Below are 18,458 nucleotides of genomic sequence, written 5' to 3' on the forward strand. Positions count from 1 at the left end.
AAGCTACAGCGACACTAGCGCTCCGAGCGGTCAGAACGCAGACGGTCACATGTGCTGTAAGGAAAATGTTTGGTTTAAATTATTTTCTAATTAGTTAAAGAAATAGTTCTTATGCTTTTGCATTCCATGCATTAGTAAATTACCAAGAGACATGAACTGTCGTAAAATACATGTAAAAACAACTGTATCACACTGATTCAATAACAGACTACTCTTAATTCATGAAGAAACACTTTTGAATATGTGTAGATTTGCAGCTTATTCTGCTGAAAGGAAGAGAATATAAACACATATTTCACGCATGACAATCAACATTTCTTTTATTGTCTGTCTGCAATTGTCATAGGCAATTTCCTTGACACTTAAAACTGTTTCATGGAGTCTAATGATTGACCCATTCTTACACTTCATTCGACTTTGCAATACACGAATATTTTTGTAAATATAATTAGTTTTGCTTCAAAAGAGAGTGTGTTTAAGACTCTTGTCGTTTGTGGGTCAGATTGAGCAAAAATTGTTCTATTAGTTTCTTTTGTGTTGGAAAACAGTTTTATTGCATTTGACGGTTTATTATTACGTCTGTGTGATATTTCCCTTACGCTACATTTATGGTAGGATATTTAGAACCTTAAATAATGTAGTTATTATATTCCATGTATGTTTCTTACATTCCACTTCACTGAATCAGTTGAAAGTGTAGTGAACAATACTCTGCTTTGCTGGGAAGATACACGGCGTCTTTCTGCAAAAGGTTATGGCTTCTAGTGTTTGCTGGGAATTTTTTATTATTAGACAAAAATAACATCATTCAGTATACAGGGTGTTACAAAAAGGTACGGCCAAACTCTCAGGAAACATTCCTCACACACAAATAAAGAAAAGATTTTATGTGGACATGTGTCCGGAAACGCTTAATATACATGTTAGAGCTCATTTAATTTCGTCAGTATGTACTCTATTTCCTCGATTCACCGCCATGATTTCATACGGGATACTCTACGTGTGCTGCTAGAACATGTGCCTTTACAAGTACGACACAACATGTGGTTCATGCACGACGGAGCTCCTGCACATTTCAGTCGAAGTGTTCGTACGCTTCTCAACAATTCGGTGACCGATGGATTGGTAGAGGCGGAACAATTCCATGGCCTCCACGCTCTCTTGACCTCAACCCTCTTGACTTTCATTTATGGGGCATTTGAAAGCTCTTGTCTACGCAACCCCGGTACCAAATGTAGAGACTCTTCGTGCTCGTATTGTGGACGGCTGTGATACAATACGCCATTCTCCAGGCCTGCATCAGCGCATCAGGGATTCCGTGCGACGGTGGGTGGCTGCATGTATCCTCGCTAACGGAGGACATTTTGAACATTTCCTGTAAAAAAGTGTTTGAAGTCACGCTGGTACGTTCTGTTGCTGTGTGTTTCTATTCCATGATTAATGTGATTTGAAGAGAAGTAATAAAATGAGCTCTAACATGGAAAGTAAGCGTTTCCGGACACATGTCCACATAACATATTTTCTTTGTTTGTGTGTGAGGAATGATTCCTGAAAGTCCGGCCGTACCTTTTTGTAATACCCTGTATATCTGTACATTACAAGACATGCACAAGCAGTCTGTCCTGTACTGTACCGTTTCGTACCTCCCAGTGTGTATGTTGCTTATGGGTAAAAACGTTAGTATTCTCAATCATTCGATTTCTTTTTCAGTAGTGTCACTTGCTGGCCGCATGGAGCGCTGCTATCGCTGTGGGTAACAAAAGCGAGACGGAGTGGTGGGTAACAAAAACGAGACGGAGTGTCGCAACTGTTTTGTCAGACTGATGTGAGGATACGCAGATGTCGGCATCAAAAAAATAACTGTAAGCAATAATTTATTAATGTAAAATTATGGCGTCATCTGTTTTCTAACGTGTAGTTATTCCATATAAAAACAAAACTGTGTTCTTCAAGATCAAATTCACTAAGGCACCTTAACGCAAAAGGCGAAACGCTTCTTCAACGTTGATAAATACAGACTGCAACAAGAAAAAGACGGTTGAATTTAAAAAATGAATATTTAAATACTTGCAGCAGATAGTGACCACGCTGTCTAACTTGTAAATACTGGTTCTTTGCTTAGTTGTTTTAGGAACGCAGTGTGTAATTACCACGCTTGGCCGTTAGCGCGCAGGTAACTTTGCTTTCAGTACAATTACTGGGAGCGGTATTCAGAGCTGGTCCGAGCCGAGCCGGCGCTCAGGCAAAGCGACGCCGGCTCGCGAACTTCTCAGCCTCAGCGCCGAACTGTGCGGACAGGAGGAGGCAAGCCGTGGCTGGCGACTTACCGATGACGTCATGCAGCGACGCGCTGTCGGAACAGCTGAGGAAGTTGTTGAAGAAGCTCACCATCACGATGCCGCCGTTGATGGCCTGCAACAGATTGCGGACAAGCCGTCTGCCTCACAACTCTCACATCGCCAGCGCGCGCTTTTCCTACAGCAATAGTAATAAGGCCACGAAGTTACGTTTTCTTTAAAACATATTTCATTGACGATAAATGTAAAACGAAATACATACATGAGTTGCAAAGATTATTTTATGAGTGAGTTTGGTAAGCAACTAATTCCAAAAACACTCACCTCCATACTGAACACATGCGTATGTACTCAAGCATGCATTAGCTTTCAGCATAATCTCCTGCATTCTAAATGTAGATTCACATACTCCTACAATGTGTCTGAATACCCGCTAAACAGAGGTTGTTTTGGAATATGCTTTATCACAGCAGAACTATTCCTAGTCGCTGCTCCTTTGCGTGGTCAATGAACGCAGAAATCACTCGAGGAAAGTACTGGTGAATTTGTTAGATGTGGAAGACGCTCCTACTTCACGCTTCTGCTAGTGGATCGTTATGTTCTTACAGAACACCTACAGGTAGCAACCTGTGTAGTTTCGATTAGATTATATGCTGAACGTGATTTTAGGAGTCTCGGTGTGATACAGTAGTAACAGCAGTGCGTGGCGACAGTGTAGTGCTCACACACGATGCAGGTATTGTCGTACGAAATGGGACACCATATCCATCCCGCATCACTAAAGACTGTGTTCAGAACTCCTGTGGTTTAGGTTAACGGAAATGGCGCCACTGTTTACTTACTCTCTTTGTTTCAAGTTAATGGTAGAAGACCCCGATATCCTATACAGTGGCAATATACACAAGAAAAGCATACTTTCATGTTGAGCGTGTCACCTAAGTTGTGGCGCTTCGAGAGAGCGTTATCCAGGTACCCAACTTGCACATACATTGTCGGAAGGACCACACTATGCACGCTGTGGTGCGCCGAGCCATGACTAATCTCTACAATTCCTGCAATGTCATTTAGTTACACTCTGCAATTCTTCTTGTGAAGCCTGAACTATTTTGTGGATTGATAACGTAACACCGCAGTGTGATCAACCCGAACATAGGGCAACAATCACGGGTTTAACATCTTTAGTAAACTTCTAATGTCGTTCGTAGATTTACTGCTGTAGCGAACATAGACCACCAAAGTGATACTACATTCTGCAGTTGACATTAACACCTATAATGAAGATTCTCAATGAAGAGACCGAATGGCAGAGCGCTGTCCATCTCTGGTGCAAGTTGCTATCTTTACGTTGTCACTGTGTGCATCTGCATGGTTTTGCCACGTTCTGAATAGGTAACACACTGTTTCGCACATACTCGCTTACTTCTAGCTATCAAAGACATTTTTCATTTCTTTCATCAGTCCTTAAAGATTTTCATTTGAGACACCATCATACACTAACGGAATAAAATCTTCAAACCGAGAAAAAATTGTGCAACATAAACGAAAGTTGGTACGCGTGTTTCTACATCTGGAAAATGATGTCTGTAGGGATTTCGCTGCAGTCACGTAAGAATGGCGCTAGTAGCGCCACCATGAGGATGCAAAGCAGGTTTGCTTTAATTACACGCTGCAGTGGTCATGAGCGTTAGTTGGTTTTGAGATTGGACGTGATGAGTCGATGTTAGTTAAGAATGCCTTTAAGGTGGCAAAGATGCCATTACCAACACCGGAAGGAATGTAGCCACCATACATGACGGCTGGCAGCGGTTGTCACGACAATGTACATCCGCAACAAGACCGGACCCCCGACGACCACGTGGCACTGCCGAGAGGGAAGACCACTGTGTTCGCCGTGACGGCTCTGGCGCATCGTACCGAGTCTGGAGCAGAAATCTGAGCAGCAGTTGGCACCACAGTGACTCAACAGATTGGTTACTTCAAGGATATCTCAGAGCCAGATGCTCTGTAGCGTGTATTCCACTGACCCTAAAGCACCCCCATTTGCGACTTCAGTGGTGTCTACATCTACATCTACATTTATACTCCGCAAGCCACCCAACGGTGTGTGGCGGAGGGCACTTTACGTGCGACTGTCATTACCTCCCTTTCCTGTTCCAGTCGCGTATGGTTCGCGGGAAGAACGACTGTCTGAAAGCCTCTGTGCGCGCTCTAATCTCTCTAATTTTACATTCGTGATCTCCTCGGGAGGTATAAGTAGGGGGAAGCAATATATTCGATACTTCATCCGGAAACGCACCCTCTCGAAACCTGGCGAGCAAGTTATACCGCCATGCAGAGCGCCTCTCTTGCAGAGTCTGCCACTTGAGTTTGTTAAACATCTCCGTAACGCTATCACGGTCACCAAATAACCCTGTGACGAAACGCGCCGCCCTTCTTTGGATCTTCTCTATCTCCTCCGTGAACCCGATCTGGTACGGATCCCACACTGATGAGCAATACTCAAGTATAGATCGAACGAGTGTTTTGTAAGCCACCTGCTTTGTTGATGGACTACATTTTCTAAGGACTCTCCCAATGAATCTCAACCTGGTACCCGCCTTACCAACAATTAATTTTATATGATCATTCCACTTCAAATCGTTCCGCACGCATACTCCCAGATATTTTAGAGAAGTAACTGCTACCAGTGTTTGTTCCGCTATCATATAATCATACAATAAAGGATCCTTGTTTCTATGTATTCGCAATACATTACATTTGTCTATGTTAAGGGTCAGTTGCCACTCCCTGCACCAAGTGCCTATCCGCTGCAGATCTTCCTGCATTTCGCTACAATTTTCTAATGCTGCAACTTCTCTGTATACTACAGCATCATCCGCGAAAAGCCGCATGGAACTTCCGACACTATCTACTAGGTCATTTATATATATTGTGAAAAGCAATGGTCCCATAACACTCCCCTGTGGCACACCAGAGGTTACTTTAACGTCTGTAGACGTCTCTCCGTTGATAACAACATGCTGTGTTCTGTTTGCTAAAAACTCTTCAATCCAGCCACACAGCTGGTCTGATATTCCGTAGGCTCTTACTTTGTTTATCAGGCGACAGTGCGGAACTGTATCGAACGCCTTCCGGAAGTCAAGAAAAATAGCATCTACCTGGGAGCCTGTATCTAATATTTTCTGGGTCTCATGAACAAATAAAGCGAGTTGGGTCTCACACGATCGCTGTTTCCGGAATCCATGTTGATTCCTACATAGTAGATTCTGAGTTTCCAAAAACGACGTGATACTCGAGCAAAAAACATGTTCTAAAATTCTACAACAGATCGACGTCAGAGATATAGGTCTATAGTTTTGCGCATCTGCTCGACGACCCTTCTAGAAGTCTGGGACTACCTGTGCTCTTTTCCAATCATTTGGAACCTTCCGTTCCTCTAGAGACTTGCGGTACACGGCTGTTAGATGGTTGGTTGGTTGTTTTGGGGAAGGAGACCAGACAGCGTGGGCATCGTTCTCATCGGATTAGGGAAGGATGGGGAAGGAATTCGGCCGTGTCCTTTCAGAGGAACCATCCCGGCATTTGCCTGGAGTGATTTAGGGAAATCACGGAAAACCTAAATCAGGATGGCCGGACGCGGGATTGAACCGTCGTCCTCCCGAATGGGAGTCCAGTGTCTAACCACTGCGCCACCTCGCTCGGTGTCACGGCTGTTAGAAGCGAGAGCTCAATGGAGGAGGCGGCGGAGGTCTGCGGTGTTTTCTGATGAAAGCTGGTTCTGCCTCGGTGCCAGTGATGGGCGTGTGTTGGTCAGGAAGAGGCCAGTTGAGGACCTGCCAGCAACCTGCCTTCATGCTAGACACACCAGACTGGGAAACGGTTCCGTATGCCAGCAGGAGCACTGCCCGGGGTTACCCCACGCACCCTGACTACCAGTTCGTACGTCACTATGGTGATTCGAGGCGTTGTGCTGCCATTCATTAACTGCATTCCACGGGTGTCTTCCAACAGGATAACGCTCGCCCATATACAATTGTTGTAATCCAACATGCTCTGCAGAGCGACGACATGTTGCCTTGACCTGCTCGATCAGCACACTTGTCTCCAACTGGGCAAACAGGGACATCATCGGAAGACGATTACGGCCTCATCCGCAAACAGCATTAAGTGCCCCTGTATTGACCAACCAAGTGCAACAGACATGGAACTCCATCCCACAAAATGACTTCTGGGCTCCATAAAACAACACAGTGCATGCACTGTTGCATGCTTGCGTTCAACATGCACCGGTTATTAATGTATCAACGTTTCACATTTGCAATGGCATATCTCGCGCTTACATTAACTTGTGATCTTGCAACGTCAATCACTTAAATATGTTACCTAGACAAATTTAATTTCTCTACATTAATTATTTTTTGGTGCTGCGACTTTTATTTCCGTCTGTTCATGTTTCCAAAAGGGAACATGACTGCAATTTTCTAAGCGACTTCGTCATTGTGTATTGGACCATGAGCCAAATCAGATGTTAAACCTGTGACGAAACTGCACGAGACGACTCTAAGGACTGACTTAAGAGGCATGAAAGCGCCTCGTCGTACAATGAGCTCCACGTGGACTCCAGGACTATTATTGCAGTAGCAGATTCCACCACCCGTTACCGATTTGTTACACTGGTAAAATATCGATGCTGACTTTGATTTCATCTTTGATCCAAAAACGTCGAAGGCTGATAATAATCGATTCCAGAACACAGATGTTTCTAACATTGATGTTAAATGTTGAATATATAGAAAAGCAGACAGAGCAATACAAATATAGCAACAATTAAAATTACATATCTCACGAATAATGCCTACAGACTGTAATGGGTTTGAATAGCTACTGGTAGTTCCAGTAAAGATCCAGGTGTAAACTAATTCTTACTGTTCATTCCACATTAACGTAACATACAATTCTATTTAATTTTCTTTACTGAGTTTAGTAAGAATAAATTAAAAGGAAAGAATGAAGAAGTGGAAAGTGTTTATTGTTCATGGCATTATCCTACAAAGTAACGAATGAAAACAGTAAAATTACTCGAGAATTGGCAGAACACAAACAACTGAAAACCTTAAATGTAGATGTATTGATTTCTTTTATGTAAGTACTTACATTAATGTGGAACAATTGTAATTTTTCTCATTAGTCACGGAAAATATACTTACATATTTAGACCTATCGTTCTTAGCAATTAAAAAGTAACATTCCAAAGAAAATGTGTTTACAGAAATTGACCCTACGAAGGCATGAAGTGAATGAACAATAAAAGACAATATCCGTGTTTACCTACAACAACAGCCAGTCACCTGCATTCCTACAATGACTACGTGGACTCCCCGACCACAGGTGCCGTGCCACTTCCGACCAAACGGTCTTGCAACGTGGTGAGTCCGACCATAGCCTCCACCACTGCCGACTTACTCCAGTCGTTCACCAGCAGCTGATGTGGCACCGTCCGTCAAGCGATGCCCTCGGCGACTGCCTTCGTTTACGTGCAGTTTCGCACGCTACTTGAATTCTACACGGTGTGGGTAATGGGAATAATTAAAATGAAAAGGAACCGTGTCTTCTCAAGGATGAACAAGTGATGTGTGTACGAAGTGGTCGTGCGTGAATTTCGAACGGGATAAGTGCCGAAGCCGTTTAATAATTGCGTATGTCCGAATTATGCCTGGACGGCACCAGTGATGCCTACCTGATGAAACATGTGTAGATTAAAAAACGAACGCATAACCACGGGAAAAGAGAACGCGGACAAAAAACAGTGCCCGTTCTTCAATTTTTTAAAAGGGAATTTCAATATTTTAAAGATAAAAGTTTAGATTAAACCGCAAATGTACCAAATAATGATAAATCTAGGACTGGGTTTCATTTAGAGCAAGAGGAGGAGCTATTGGGACGTCCCTGAACCCTGGTTTTATTTCGGAGAGTAACCTGAGCAAAGACACTTTCAGGTTAACTGAAGGCAACAGCTTGAAAATTGGCTATCGGTCTGCTCCTGACAAAAGAATCCTCGTAATCGGTTTTGAAGAAGCGGAGAATATCCTGCGTGAAAATGGAACTGCTATTATGGATAATTAGTGGCTGGAATGAATGGCTTGAAGAGAAATCAACTGTCTCTTAATAAATTTTTTAATTTAACTTTTAAGTCAAAAGACTTTAATTGGACACTTGCTCGAAATAACACTTAGAACCGCGCGCAATACACGTCGACGACGGAAGCACAGAACAGGAGGCGGAGGTATTTTATATATTATTTGAATTGCTACCTGACAAAATCAGGCCCTTGGAGTAAACAACATTCTGTTAGAACTACTGACAGCCTTGGGAGAGCTTCCCATGGCGAAATTCTTCCACCTGCTGAGCAAGATGTATGAGACTAGCGTAATACCCTCTGACTTCCAGAAGAACATAATATTTCCAATTCCAAAGAAAGCAGAGGCTGACAGGTGTGAGAGTTACTGAATTTGGAATAAGTCACGAATGCAAAATACTAACACTAATTCTTTACTGGTAGAAGCCGACCTTGGGAAAGGTCAGTTCGGATTCCGAAGAAACGTAGGAACACTGATCCTACGACTTCTGACAGAAGATACGTTAAGGAAACGCAACCTACGTTTATAGCATTTGTAGGCTTACATCTAAAACTACATGGATACTCGGCAAATCACATTTAAGCGCCTGGCAGAGAATTCATCGAACCACCAGCTTAGATAAAGCTTTTCACAATGTTGACTGAATAACTCTCTTTCAAATTATAAAGGAGACAGGGGTAAAATGCAGAGAGTGAAAAGCTATTTACAATTTGTACAGAAACTAGATGGCGGTTATAAGATGGTAGTGGTTGAGAAGGGAGTGAGAAAGCTTTGTAGCCCACGTGCGATGTTATTTGATCTGTACACTGAGCAAGCAATAAAAGAAAGAAAAGAAAAATTTGGAGTACGAATTCATGTTCATGGAGAAGGAATAAAAACATTAATGTTTACCGATGACAATGCAATTCTGTTTAGAGACAGCAAAGGACTTGGAAGAACATCTGAACAGAATGAACAGCATCTTGAAAGGAGGATGTAAGATGAGCATCAACATAAGCATAACAAAGATGATGGAATGTAATGTAATTAAATCAGGTGATGCTGAGTGAATAAGATTAGGAAAAGAGACGCTTAAATGGTAGAAGAGTTCTGCTATTTGGGCAGCAAAATAAATGATGATGGTCGAAGTAGAAAGGATATAAAATGTAGACTGACAATGGCAAGAAAGACGTTACTGAAGAAGAGAAATTTGTTAACATCGATTATAGAATTAAGTGTCAGGAAGTCTTTTGTGAAATTGTTTGTGTGGAGTGTAGCCTTGTGTGGAACTGGAACACGGACGATAAACAGTTTAGGCAGGAAGAGAATAATTGCTTTCGAAATGTGATGCTACAAAAGAACGCTGAAGATTAGATGGATAGGTCACGTAACTAATGAGGAAGTACAGAACAGAACTTTGGAGAAAAGAAATTTGCGGCACGGCCTCACTAGAAGAAGGGATCGGTTGGTAGAATACATTCTGAGACAACAAGGGATCGCCAGTTTAATGTTGGAGTGAAGCGTGGGAAATAAAAATCGTTGGGGAGACAATGAGATGAATACACTAAGCAGATTCAAAATGGTGTAGGTTGCAGTAGTTACTCGGAGATAAATAGGCTTGGACACGATAGTGCAGCATAGAGAGCTGCATCAAACCAGTTTTGGGACTGAAGACCACAACAACACCCTGACAAAACTCAAAATACTCATGAAAAAATTTTTTAGGGATCGAAAAGAAGATGCTTATGTGGTCACCGAAAATTCCAGTGTTTGTCTTTGAAATGGTTGCAATTAAAGCTATGAAAACAGTGTTATGTGGAACATCGCTTGGCGTTTGCAATTTTCTCTTCAACCACAATCTAGGGAAGAAAATACGTGAACTGGGATTAATTGAAGAATACAGGGACTGAAAAGAAGTGAGACCGTTTTGCCGGAAGTGTGCTGCAGTGCCACGTTTTCCACTGAACGCTGTTGATGAAATAATAATGGAGGAACTGCCATTTCGAGAAATGGTCACGCAGTTCGCAGACTATATGGTCAATCAGCTAATGTGAAATTGTAGTACACGGACTGAAATATGGTATGTTTCCACGCAGCGACACAGGACCCCGGGAACTGTCAAGTTTCGCATACGTATCCACGAGGGCCTGCTGAAAAAGTAATGCCTCCGAATGTTTTATGAAAACTCTTACAGCTTTTTAATGAAACAAATTTTATTCAAATTTAACGTCTTTATTCATAATGCCACCTGCCGCTAAAAGGCTCCGAACAGTAGGGTGTAGCATGGCAGTTTATAACGTTGCTATGTCGGTGAGTGAGAAAGATGGTGTTGAAACTGACTTTCGAATTCTACATCTATATCTACATCTACATCGATACTTCGCAATCCAAGTGACTGCGCGTAGCGGAGAGTACCTCATACTAATACTAGTCATTTACTTTCCTGTTCCACTTGCAAACAGAAGGAGGGGAAAACGGCTGTCTATATTATGACTCCGTATCAGTTCTAATTTGTCCTACCTTAACTTCGTGGTCCTTACGCGCAACTGTATGTTGGAGGCAACAGAATCTTTCTGCAGTCGAAACGACCGGTACCAAATCTAGCAGCCCGCCTCTGAACTGCTTCGATGACATCCTTTAATCCGACCTAGTACGGATCTGAAACTCTCGAGCAGTACTCAAGAATAGGTCACACTTGCTTCCTACATACGGTCTCTTTTACAGACGAATCACACTTTCCTAGATTACACCCAATACACCGAACTCCACCATTCTCTTTCCCTTCCACAATTTTCACATGCTCGGTCCATTTCACATCGATTTGCAAGTTGCTTCCAGATATTTAAAAGATGTAACTGTGTAAAGCAAGACACTACTAATGCTGTATCCGAACATAACAGGTTTTTTTTGCTACTCATGCGCATTTACTTAAATTTTTCTATATTTATAGCTAGCTGATATTCATCGCACCAACTAGAAATTTAATCTAAATCATCTCGTATCCAACTATTTAATACCTTACCGTACACTACAGCATCATTAGCAAAGAACCACAGATTGCTACCCACCCTGTCCGCCAAATTATTTACGTACACAGAGAATAACAACGGTGCTACCACACTTCCCTGGGACACCCCTGACGATACCTTTGTATCTGATGAACACTTGCGCCCAAGACAACATACTGGTTTCTCTAACTTAATAAGTCTTTCAGCCACTAACAAATCTCTCAACCTATTCCTTATGCTCGTACCTTCGTTCACAGTCTGCAGTGGGGTACCGCGTCCAAGGCTTTGCGGAAATCTAGATATATGGAATGTGCCTTTTACCATTCACTCATAGTTTGCATTGCATCATGTGAGAAAAGGGCATGCTGTGTTTTGCACCAGCGATGCTTTCTAAAACCGTGCTCATAGTGTACATAAACTTCTCGGTCTCAAGAAAATTTATTATATTTTACCTGAGAATATGTTGAAAAGATTCTGCAGCAAACCGATGTAATTGATACTTACTTACTTACTTACTTACTTACTCACTGGTCATACCGGACTCGAGAGTCCATTACCGCAGCAACGTATTTTCGCCACCTGTCCCTGTCTTGGGCTATTTCCTTCCATTCACCTTCAATACCTGGGCTCCTTAGATCAGCCTTCAGATTGTCCTCCCATCTGCGCCTCGGTCTCCCCACGGGACGTTTTCCCTCTAGGTGCCCTACCAGTACTCTGCGCGCTGCCCTGCCCTCACCCATTCGAGCTACGTGACCCGCCCATCGCAGCCTACGTGATTTAATAATACTGATTATGTCAGGGCTTGGATAGAGTTCGTGAAGCTCTTCGTTATGCAGTTTTCGCCGCTCTCCGCTAATGTCATCCCTTTTTGCTCAAAATTTTGTTTTCAAATACTCAAAACGGTTTTTCATTTTTGCACAGTGAGAGACCAAGTCTCACACCCGTACAGCATAACTGGTAGAATAATAGTTTTGTATATTCTAACATTTAAATTCCTAGACAATATGCGCGATGAAAGTAATCTATTCAGTGAGAAGTAGCACGCATTTCCCGCCCGTAATCTCTTCTTCAATTCGGATTCAATCTCATTTCTCGAAGTGATGTCCAGGCCTGGATACTTAAATGTGTTCACTTTTTCAAACTGCATGTCTCCCACTCTTAACATTTCCTGACCTACTGCTGTTGGCATTCTAGTAGTAACCATGTATTTAGTTTTGTCTTCACTTATCCTCAGACCTACATCTTCACTAGCCTTGATTAAAGCATTCGCATTTGCTGTTACAGATTCTTTCCAGATCGCTAATGATGTTTAGATCATCTGCATACCCTAATATCTTAATATTTCCATTTAACTCCTCACCTTCGGAATTATCTGCTGCCATTCGTACAATATATTCTAGGACTAAATTAAATAGTAGCGGATACAGAACATCTCCCTGCTTAAGTCCGTTCTTTATTACAAATTGTTCTGACTCCAATTTCCCCACGCGTACTCTACGTTTTGTGTTTTTCAAACTCGCTTCTACACTCCTGGAAATTGAAATAAGAACACAGTGAATTCATTGTCCCAGGAAGGGGAAACTTTATTGACACATTCCTGGGGTCAGATACATCACATGATCACACTGACAGAACCACAGGCACATAGATACAGGCAACAGAGCTTGCACAATGTCGGCACTAGTACAGTGTATATCCACCTTTCGTAGCAATGCAGGCTGCTATTCTCCCATGGAGACGATCGTAGAGATGCTGGATGTAGTCCTGTGGAACGGCTTGCCATGCCATTTCCACCTGGCGCCTCAGTTGGACCAGCGTTCGTGCTGGACGTGCAGACCGCGTGAGACGACGCTTCATCCAGTCCCAAACATGCTCAATGGGGGACAGATCCGGAGATCTTGCTGGCCAGGGTAGTTGACTTACATCTTCTAGAGCACGTTGGGTGGCACGGGATACATGCGGCCGTGCATTGTCCTGTTGGAACAGCAAGTTCCCTTGCCGGTCTAGGAATGGTAGAACGATGGGTTCGATGACGGTTTGGATGTACCGTGCACTATTCAGTGTCCCCTCGACGATCACCAGTGGTGTACGGCCAGTGTAGGAGATCGCTCCCCACACCATGATGCCGGGTGTTGGCCCTGTGTGCCTCGGTCGTATGCAGTCCTGATTGTGGCGCTCACCTGCACGGCGCCAAACACGCATACGACCGTCATTGGCACCAAGGCAGAAGCGACTCTCATCGCTGAAGACGACACGTCTCCATTCGTCACTCCGTTCACGCCTGTCGCGACATCACTGGAGGCGGGCTGCACGATGTTGGGGCGTGAGCGGAAGACGGCCTAACGGTGTGCGGGACCGTAGCCCAGCTTCATGGAGACGGTTGCGAATGGTCCTCGCCGATACCCCAGGAGCAACAGTGTCCCTAATTTGCTGGGAAGTGGCGGTGTGGTCCCCTACGGCACTGCGTAGGATCCTACGGTCTTGGCGTGTATCCGTGCGTCGCTGCGGTCCGGTCCCAGGTCGACGGGCACGTGCACCTTCCGCCGACCACTGGCGACAACATCGATGTACTGTGGAGACCTCACGCCCCACGTGTTGAGCAATTCGGCGGTACGTCCACCCGGTCTCCCGCATGCCCACTATACGCCCTCGCTCAAAGTCCGTCAACTGCACATACGGTTCACGTCCACGCTGTCGCGGCATGCTACCAGTGTTAAAGACTGCGATGGAGCTCCGTATGCCACGGCAAACTGGCTGACACTGACGGCGGCGGTGCACAAATGCTGCGCAGCTAGCGCCATTCGACGGCCAACACCGCGGTTCCTGGTGTGTCCGCTGTGCCGTGCGTGTGATCATTGCTTGTACAGCCCTCTCGCAGTGTCCGGAGCAAGTATGGTGGGTCTGACACACCGGTGTCAATGTGTTCTTTTTTCCATTTCCAGGAGTGTATAAGTCTAACATACTTCTTTGGTATTCCAAGTTCCAAAAGAATTCTGAACAATTTTGATTGCAATACTGAATCATATGCTTTTGTAAAATCTATGAAAAGATTATGAACTGGTTTATTGTATTCCCATTTCTTTTCCAAAATATGACGCAGGATGAATATTTGGTCTGTAGTTGATCTGTTCCTCCGAAAGCCGCTTGGTAATCAAAAATGGTTCAAATGGCTCTGAGCACTATGGGACTCAACATCTTAGGTCATAAGTCCCCTAGAGCTTAGAACTACTTAAACCTAACTAACCTAAGGACATCACACACACCCATGCCCGAGGCAGGATTCGAACCTGCGACCGTAGCAGTCCCGCGGTTCCGGACTGCAGCGCCAGAACCGCACGGCCACCGCGGCCGGCGCTTAGTAATCCCCCACAATTTCATCTGCATATGGTGTAAGCCTGCTAAGCAGAATATTCGAGAAAATTTTCGAACCTACTGGTAATAGCGATATCCCTCTATAATTACTACAATCCATTTTGTCGCCCTTCTTAAAAATTGGGATCAGAATCGACTCCTGCCACTCTTCAGGTATCATCTCTGAGTTCCATACTTTAGTTATCAATTTGTGAACTACTTCCACCAATTTCTGTCCCCCATTTTTAACTAATTCTGCAGTTATGCAGTTATGTAAGGGATATCGGTCTGTAATTTTGCGAGACCGTTCTGTTGCACTTCTTATACACAGGAGTCAACTGGGATTTCTTTCCAGTTACTTTGCACTTTGCGCTGGGCGAAAGATTCGCGATAAATACAGGCTAAGTATAGGGCCACTACCGTAGCGTACTCTTTAAAAAACAGAACTGGGGTTCCACCGGACCAGGTGACTTATTTGTTCTCAATTTTTTCAGTTATTTCTCTACGGCAGGCATTCTTATTTATGTCGTCCATATGGGAGATCGTTCAGTGGCAAAACTACGGCAAGTTTGTAAAATTCTCCTTCGTGAACGATTTCTTCAACGTTAAATTTAAAGTTACGGTTTTCGTATTGCTATCTTCAACTGCCACACCAGGTTGGTCAACAAGTGACCGGATGGAAGCCCTAGACCCACTTAGCGGTTTTACATATGAATACAATTGTCTCGGGTCCACTGTCAGATCTGATGCTAAGGTATGACGGTGGTAGTAGTTGTATTTTTAACGCATAGCTCTTTTCACGGTCTCACCAATCTCCACTAAACTTTGCTTCTCGTCATACGAGCGTTTTTCTTCGAACCGAGAGTGCAACAGCCTGTGCTTCCTCAGTATTTTTCGAATCTTGTTATTAAACACTGGTGGGTCTTTTCCGTCCTTAATCCAATTACTAGGCAGATAATTATCTAGACTATGAGTGACAATCTGCTTAAACTTTGCCCATAATTTCTCTGCGACCATGACGTGATATCAGTTTGCTGTCTAAATGAGATACTAACAACTGCTTATCTGCCCTTTCCAGCAGAAACACTCTCCTAGCTTTCTTAACTCATTTATTAGCTTTCGTAATCATAGGTACCACAATAACATCATGATCGCTAATCCCCGTTTCTATACTGACGTTGTCGATAAGATCCGGTCTATTTGTAGCTACAAGGTGTGAGATATTTCCACTGAGCGTGGGCTGCGAAACCGCTGCTCAAGACAGTTTTCAGCAAACGTGTTCAAAAGTACTTCGCATGACTGTCTCTGTGTGCCTCCTGCAATGAATCTTAGACACCTACATTTGGAAGTTTAAATTGCCTCAAACTAGTAATGCAGGATCTCGATACTTACGCGCTACTGACCATAAACATTCTGTGAATGACTTTAAATCTGTCACAGTAGAATCGGGTGGCCAGAAAAAACGCGAACAGACTGTTTCATTTTCACCCTCAACTTCGACCTCATTAGAGACAATATTTTTGCCTACTTCCTGTGCTATGGCCTGTAATCTGAATTTGAAGAGCACCCTCACCTTCAGTATGGCAGTGCCAGACCACACAGGACCCCCGTGACATCTGCAGCAGTCCGTCACCTTGGGTTCAGTGTCATCGGTCACCCTCCGTACAGTCTCGACTTGGCCGCACCTGACTTTCATCTGTTTCGAAAACTTACAGAATATCTTCGAGAGTCGACTATGATAGTGGTGAAGCGGTGTAAGCAAAAGATGAAGTTGTGGCTCCGTGAACAAAGTGAAACATTCTACAGTTCAATGACCGTATCAACAAACTGGTCCCTCCTTGGAAGAAATGTGTTCACCACGAGGGTGACTATATCGAGAAATAAATATGTAGACATGACGGATAAAAATGAAGAATGGTAAAAAGTTTGTTTTATTTAAAGAACTTGAAGAGTTTCCACATACAAAATTCGGAGACATTCCCTTTAAGCACGCTCTCGTAAATTTCTCACTACATCAGAGAAATGTGATCATATATTTTTCGGAGAAAAGATATACTGAGATTGGCAACAGATAAAAAGACACTATTTAAATACAGAAAACTCAGGGGATTTAAGAAGACGTTTAAGGTCTCTGGCTTTCTTACAAAACATTGACTGAGAAATTACAATTCACAAAGGAAGACAAAATGTTAAATCATTGTCAGGTATAATATTGTCGAAATAAAGAAATAGTTGAAAATAAATAAAATTCTAAAAAATTAAAAGAAACATTTAAACATGCTTATGTATTAAATTCGGTTTGCTGCAGAACCTTTTAACATATTCTCAGTTCGAATATAATAAACTTTCTTAAGACTGTGAAGCTTACGTCCATTATTCAGCATGGTTTTAGAAAGCATCGCTCGTGCGAAATTCAGCTTCCCTTTTCGCAAATGATATACTGAGAGCTACGGATGAAGGGTAACAGGCAGATTCCATCCTTCTAGATTTCTGGCAACCATTTGATACGGTGCTCATTGCAGTCTGTTAACGAAGGTGTGAAAATATGGAATAAGTTGACAGATGTGTGGGTGCCTCGAACACTTGTTAGGTAATACAACCCAGTGTGTTCTCCTCGAGGGCAAGTGCTCATCAGAGAGAATGTGTAAGTAGCCTGTCTGTATGTTCGCAGCCCGATAGACTATTAATATCGCTGACAGCGCTCTAGGTAAGAGATTCTGTGGTTGAACGGACTGGCAGTTGGCGAATGGATAGGGAAGTGTATGGACACGACATTCTTAGTGGTGACTCTGTGTTAGTAGGACATGCGTTGTAAAGCGAGATGAAATGATGTATTTATAAGAAAATACGCAAGGAAATGTATGATGATGTTTGGTTGATAATGTTTGGCCAGTGGAATTATTGACAACTATATAACTTTGGAACTGGATGTCACATTAATAAGGTAAAATTTTCTAAGTTACTCTTCAACAAAATCTTTCTTTCGTTAACCATCTGCCTCCTAGTAGTTAGAGTCTATAGTAGTTGGACTCTTTTTATTTAGCTGGTTGTAGTTGCTGCTTGCTGTAATTGCTTATGAAAAAGAATGGGGTTTGCACTATTTGGATTCGTGCTTGAAATGAGTTTAGGCAATTAACAGAGTTGTAGGAAGTTTCATATTTCTTTAATTTCATATCTTTTGGATTTGTATTACTGTTAGGATTTCTTGCAATTCAGGACCATTCTTTTGTGTTAACAGTTGGAAGTAATTTTGTCAATGTATAGCAGTAAGATTGCGTTGGGCTTGTATATTCTGGGTAATAAATGAACAGGTTAAGTTTGAGTTATGTTTGTCAGGGAAAATTCTGTAGGTCAGTGTTTAATAAGAAATAATTAAAGAGGTAGTTTAAGAGACTACCGTCAGAAGAGCCACAGGGAAGTGTGATAGGTCCGCTGCTGTTCTCTATAAACACTACTGGCCATTAAAATTGTTACACCATGAAGATGACGTGCTAGAGACGCGAAATTTAACCGACAGGAAGACGACGCTGTGATACGCAAATGATTAGCTTTTCAGAGCATTTACACAAGGTTGGCGGCGGTGTCGACACATACAACGTGCTGACATAAGGAAAGTTTCCAACAGATTTCTCATACACAAACAGCAGTGGACCGGCGTTGTTTGGTGAAACGTTGTTGTGATGCCT

At 43.0% G+C, this 18,458-nt stretch overlaps 1 protein-coding gene across 1 annotated transcript in view; it reads right to left on the reverse strand.

Moving 5' to 3' along the window:
- Window positions 1-18,458, reverse strand: part of LOC126154493 (dipeptidase 1-like) — a 1,598,597-nt gene that overhangs the window by 215,538 nt on the left and 1,364,601 nt on the right. Inside the window, exon 11 of the mRNA XM_049916146.1 lies at window positions 2,328-2,412. Within this exon, the coding sequence (XP_049772103.1) occupies window positions 2,328-2,412 (85 nt within the window). The remainder of the gene's footprint in view (window positions 1-2,327; window positions 2,413-18,458) is intronic.

This window comes from Schistocerca cancellata, unplaced genomic scaffold, assembly GCF_023864275.1.
Source record: "Schistocerca cancellata isolate TAMUIC-IGC-003103 unplaced genomic scaffold, iqSchCanc2.1 HiC_scaffold_1092, whole genome shotgun sequence".
NCBI classification, from domain to species: domain Eukaryota; kingdom Metazoa; phylum Arthropoda; class Insecta; order Orthoptera; family Acrididae; genus Schistocerca; species Schistocerca cancellata.